The sequence below is a fragment of the Mauremys reevesii genome, linkage group 5 (assembly GCF_016161935.1).
Source record: "Mauremys reevesii isolate NIE-2019 linkage group 5, ASM1616193v1, whole genome shotgun sequence".
NCBI lineage: Eukaryota > Metazoa > Chordata > Testudines > Geoemydidae > Mauremys > Mauremys reevesii.
This window is the reverse complement of record NC_052627.1, coordinates 79,658,252-79,664,251: the sequence shown is the minus strand read 5'-3', so window position 1 is coordinate 79,664,251 and position 6,000 is coordinate 79,658,252. Positions and strand designations below refer to the sequence as shown.

The following is a 6,000-nucleotide window of genomic DNA, read 5'->3' as shown; positions in this document are numbered from 1 at the left end:
GCCACAGGCAGAGAATAGAAGGAACCGAGGTACATCAAGGCCCCAGCAATAGCAGGGAAATGATTAAGTGACATATACCCAGATAATCCTGGCAATTGACCTGCCCTCACAACTGCAGAGGAAGGTGGGAAAACTCCAAGGTCACTGCCACTCTGACCTGGGGAAAAAGTCCTTCCTGACCCCATGTATGGTGATCAGTTAAACCCCAAGCACCTGAGACAGAATGTTCAGTGCCAGCTCAGAGCCCAGACCCACCCTGCCCAATGTCTCATCTCCAGCTGCTTCAGACAAAGGAGATTAAAAGAAAAACCCAGAATACCTGGGGGGAAATCCCTTCCTATTCCCTTCAGGTGGCTGGCTGAAATCCTGAGGTGTTAATACTGTCAAGGGTTGAAGAACATACAGCAACACACTCAGAAGGTAAAGATAGCTCTTCTCACAATTATAAGTTCTAAGATATTTGTTAGACCTCTGACTCCAAACAGAACCACTTCTTTGGAAGCATCTTGCATCCCACCCAGCATGGGCCCCCAACTGAACTGACTTGAATTTTTTCCCCAGTTACTGGACAATGGGAAGAATAGACTCCTATCAAAGACTATCAGCCACCACAAGTAAAAGCCCTGATACAGAGCAGAGAGACACAGTTGTGAGTACCTGAGCACAGAAGCCCACACGTGTGCTATGTCAGATAATTGTGTAACTAGAAAGCATAGTGATACTCCACAGGTGGAGTTAATTAGTTTCTGCACAGCTGGTGAAGGAAAACTTTAGGCAACCACTATTGGTTTTCAATGCTGGTCTTTTAACCTTCATTTTTTCTTTCTCTGGTACCTCAGTCATCATTAACCTCCCTTTTAACACCCAAGAACTTGCTGAGCTGTGGAATTAAACTAAGAATGTTTTGGAACTTAACAGTAAGAGCTGAGATCCTGCTGACTTTTTGTAGGCAGTTTAATGGCCTAGATCCAGAAAGCTACCTAGGTGCCTAAACTGCAGATCAACAAACCCCTGCTTAGCTACTACCTAACTCTGTAAGTACCTAAGCTCACCTGCTGCTTTTCACTGTAAAAACTCCCTCTGTTTCTGCCTATGAACATGCACATCACTGCCTCACTCTAGGCAAGAGGTTCTCAAACTGTTGTCCATAGACCACCAGTGGTCTGTGAGCTCTAGGTCTACAGATAGTGCCCTCTAAAGTGCACACCTGGGTGGACACACACAAGCGAATGAAGGGCCACCCATTTAATTAATAGAGCCGTGCAGGCGTGCCTCCATTAATTAGCTGCCTGGACAAGATGCACATATAAGGTGAGGTGGTGGGCTTAGGGGAAAGGGGGCAGTGGGGTGAAGGGAGAGGGAATTTGGGGTGTGCAGGGCTGCAGTGGCCAGAGAAAGAGATGACTTTCCCCAGCTCTAGGGCTGTGGCTGCCTAGGAGAGATGGTTCTCCTTCCCAGCCCCAGCTTGTGGGCTGCTGTGGTGGGGGAGAGAGTGTACATTCATCACATTAGAAGGTTAAAACTACTGACATGAAAATGTGAGTTGTGTGCTTTTATTTGTAGAATAAAAAACTTAATTATTAATTTCCAGATCACTTTGAATTTTAATTCAACCTGCCAAAGCACTTGCAATCCCTCCCAACTTTGTATCATCTGCAAACTGTATAATTGTACTCTCTCTGCCATTATTGAAATCATTGATGAAGATATTGAACAGAACTGGACCCAAAGCTGATCCCTGCGGGATCACACTTGATATGCCCTTCCAGCTTGACTGTGAACAATTGATTGCTTAATTATTTGCTCCATTATCTTTTTGGGTACTGAAGTTAAGATGACTGGTCTGTAATTTCTTGGGTTGTCTTATTTCCCTTTTTATAGATTGGAATTATATTTGTTCTTTTCCAGTCCTCTGGAATCTCACCCGTCTTCCATGATTTTTACTGTGTAAAAGTGCTAACTTAAAAGCAAGGGCCATTATGTTCGACAATGGAAATTCATTGGCCCATGGGTGTGAAGACATGGTTTAGATTGCCTTCTGCGAGCAGAAACTATAAATACTGATTCAAAGGAATAATCCTTATCTCTGACTTTTTGGATTCTTAGAGAAAATACCAAATGCAAAGTGGATATCCCTAGACACATCTGGGTTCCCTGAAAATACTTTTGGGGAAACCGAGCAGTGTATTAGATCAACTTCTATCATTTTGGACTTACGAACTTTGACTCACTTGTTGTTATATTTTACCTGCTTTATCTTCTCAATAACTCTCATTCCTTTCTCTTAGATATAAACCTATAGTTAATTTACTATAGAATTGGCTGTCAGCATTGTCTTTGGCATGAGACCCAAAGTACCAATTGATCTGTGGTAAGTGACTCATCCTTTGGGATTGAGAGTAACCTGCTTTGGTGTGATTTTTGGTTTGTGACTATTATCGCTAAATCCCCTTTGTCTGGGTGGCAGAATGGGCTGGAGTACCTAAGGGGACTGTTTGTGACTCCATGGTAAGACTAGTATAGTGATCCAGGAGTACACAATTGTTACTGGCTTGGTGAAATCTATTTATAGAATATACCACGGGTTTGGGGTGTCTGCCCTGTTTTCTGAGAGTCTGACATGAGATTAGCACTCAGTTGTGAGCCACTCTAGATTGCAGGGCAATAGGATTTTTATGTAGTTGTTAATGTACAATTTCCACTTTCAAAATTTTACTGCAGTTTCCTCAACATGGGAACCTAGGGACTGACATAATAGATCAAGCCATTGGTCCATTTATTCTAGTATTCTATCTCTGACGCTGTCCCCCATCATATGCTTCAGAAGGTGTAAAACCAACAAAAACCCTGAAAAGAGTAATTATGAAATAATCTGCCCACAGGGAAAGCTTCAGCCTAGAGTTTATATCTCTTCCAACATCTTAAAAATCTTTATTGTAACTCTGGAATCTTTTTTCTCATCAGAGACCCTGGTCTTGCCAACACTTGTATACGCCTCCTACCTTGATATAACAGTGTCCTTGGGAGCCAACAAATCTTACCACATTATAAGTGAAACCGTGTTATATTGAACTTGCTTTGATCCACCGGAGTGCACAGCCCCCCGCGTCCCCCCTCACCCCCCCAGAGCACTGCTTTACTGTGTTATATCCGAATTTGTGTTACATCGGTTGGCGTTATATAGAGGTAGCTGTGTGTGTGTGTATGTATGTATGTGTATATGTGTGTGTATGTATGTATGTGTATTTGTGTGTAAAACTTTATGCACATGAGTTGTTGTAACAGGCTTTATGTGGGCCCAACAGGCCTAGTGGGAAGGCCACAGCTCAACAGCCTCCCAGAATCTTGGGAAGGACTTCCTGAATGCCCTGGGGGCTTGGTGGCCAAGTTACAGTCCATGATTTTTCCCCATTCTTTCAGCTGGCCAGAGGAGGAGGGAAGTCTAGGGTGGGGGATTCCCCCAGCCTAGGGGGTAAAGAGGTGAGAAGAATTTCAGACTCCTTTTAGCTGATACAATAGACCAGCCTCTCCTGTTCTCTCTTCAGTTTGGGGCATGGTCCCAGTACTCTGCTTCAGATCCTCAGCTGATGTGATGTGATTTTTGGTTTATCCAAATAATATTTTGTGGCAATTAGATCCACAGGCTAAGTGTGCATTATGTATTTCTTTTTATCAATTCTAAACTTGCTCCCATTCACTTTAATTGAATCAATTGTTAATTATTATGGCTTATTTAACATTTATACTGTGGTAGCCCTAAAGTCCACAACTGGCTTGGACCCCAGGGTGCTAAGTGCTATACAAACACATACTAAACAACAGTCGGTGCCCCCAGAGTTTACAATCTAAAAGACAAGACACAATCCTTTTGTTGTTTGTATTATGAAAAAGATGTGCCCTGATACACTTTTAAACCTCCAGACTGGTACATGTATGTAGTTTGATCTTTACATTTCATCTTAGGAAATCTTTGAAAACTATTGAGTTTGCTTTAAGAAAAGTAACAAATAATCATTCAGTGCTGTCAATTCAGTACCTTGTATGAGCACGAAAAGTTAAATAAGCCCCACAGTTTATACAGTCATAACAAAAAGCAATTACCACATACAGGTCAACCTTCCTCATACCCCAATTAGTCACATTTTGTTTAATCTGAAACTCTGATTATCCAAATATTTTGGATATCCTTGAATCATTCAGACAGTCGGAGATTACCAGCTGACATTTTCAGACACAGAGACCCATATGCAATTCTCACTGCAGGACTGGGGCCAGAAGCCCAAATCCACAAGGGGATTTAGGTGCCTAAATCCAAGATTTAGGCACTTAAATCCCAGATTTAGATGTTACTGTGATCCACAATACCAGTGTGCATCTGCTGCCTGCCCCTGTACTCACCTAAACTCACTCGCTGCCTAAATTATCTCTATAAATGTCCCTTAGTGGTCTAAATTTATGTCTTGCTGTAGGTGTCCAGATGCCTAGCTCATACCTAATCCCAGCGGTATTCTCAAACCAGGTGAAGATTGGGGACAATAGGTCGGGGGACACTTATCAAGTAGGGGTCCTCAGAGCACAGCTACCAGACTTAGGCCCATTCAAATCCAGCATCAGGAGACATTGTCTCTCCTATCACTTTTAACCCCCTGGTTAGAGCACTCACCACTATGCTGGAAATCTGAGTCCAAGTCCCCTCTCTACCAGATAGGGAGATCCCTTTTCAACTCCTTTTTCTCTATGAGATATTCCAATGTGGGTCTCCCTCAATCTCTCCTGTTGAAACTGTTCCACTTTGGATTAAATAAATTAGAGGGACTAACCACCAGTGTGGAATCATGTCCACTCTCTCCCTCTGGCTCAGTGACTATTTAAGTTTTTATGCACAATTGAACAGCTTCAGCTGGAGAGACTGAAAGATACTCAGACCAGAATATCCCATAGCCCAGTGGTTTGCACATGCTCCTGAGAGTGGGAGACTCTTCTTAAAATAATTTCTTCAATTTAGGTAGGGGAATTGAACCTGGGTCTCCCACATCCTGGGTGAATGAGCCAACCACTGGGCTAAAAGTCATAAGGGAGGTACCACCTTCTCTGCTATTTCTTGCAAAAACACCTGAGTTCAGGAGAGGGGATCCGAGGTGTGGAGAGCTAGAGGATGATAGGCTAGCACCTCCCTGCAAGCCAGACTTGGGTGCCTAACTCGGTATGAGGGGTGGGTTTAGGGATACACTCATCTAGTTGGCATCTCCCATTGGCTAATTTAATTGGCTACCCACTAGCATGCTGTTTTTTATGGATCCCATTCTCAGGCACCCATGCATTGTATAGGGATATTAGGTGCTTAATTCAGGGTTTTTGGATTCCAGTGACTTTCAAAGTGTCTAAAAATTAGGTGTGCAGGCTAAATCCCTCTGTGGATCTAGGCCATCATTTTTAATTTCATATTCCCTTAGTGTACATCATTAATTTTGATTCTGAATCCCCACATATGATCAGAGGGTCTTTCCCCAGGCATCTATGAAGATGATTATGACCCTGGTTTTCTGATGTCCACCTCATAAATTATCCATGCCTTTGTCACCTCAGGAATGGATTACTGTAATATGCTTTACATAAGTTTATCCTTGAAGATCACTTAGAAGCTGCAGCTGGTGCAAAATGCAGATGGCTGCTTATTTACTTGATGGTGTTGGCTATGGAACACATTATACCAGGTCTATAAGATCTGCATTGACTTTCCGTTCACTTCTGTGTGCATTTAAAGATGTTGACCTGATATTCATCTCTGTAAAGCCCTATGGTTTGTCCTGTCCATCTAATAGACAGCCCCTTTTCCTCCAATAGCTGACAGCTAGGGCATTTTTCCAGTCCCTGGGTTTGAAGGTATGGGAGCTGGACACTCCCAGCTGAAGTGCCTCAGCTTTGTCTCCTTGTTGGCCGGAGAGAGTCAAAGTTTATTGACCTTCAGGATGCAGTGTAAAGTAGATCTATTTACTCAGG

The 6,000-nt window shown here is 42.9% G+C and overlaps 1 protein-coding gene across 9 annotated transcripts in view; it reads left to right on the top strand.

Annotated features, from left to right (window-relative positions):
- Positions 1-333: 333 nt before the first annotated feature.
- Positions 334-6,000, top strand: part of LOC120406995 (EF-hand calcium-binding domain-containing protein 6-like) — a 109,864-nt gene continuing 104,197 nt past the window's right edge. For 2 of the 9 annotated variants that reach the window (XM_039542274.1, XM_039542265.1), the window contains exons 1-2: positions 334-420; positions 562-649. In XM_039542274.1, the coding sequence (XP_039398208.1) occupies positions 572-649 (78 nt within the window). In that variant the 5' untranslated portion in view covers positions 334-420; positions 562-571. Of the gene's footprint in view, positions 421-561; positions 650-778; positions 1,035-1,120; positions 1,312-1,463; positions 1,539-2,288; positions 2,372-6,000 lie in introns of those variants that run through there. The other 7 variants (XM_039542275.1, XM_039542273.1, XM_039542272.1 and 4 more) reach the window with 6 other exon arrangements.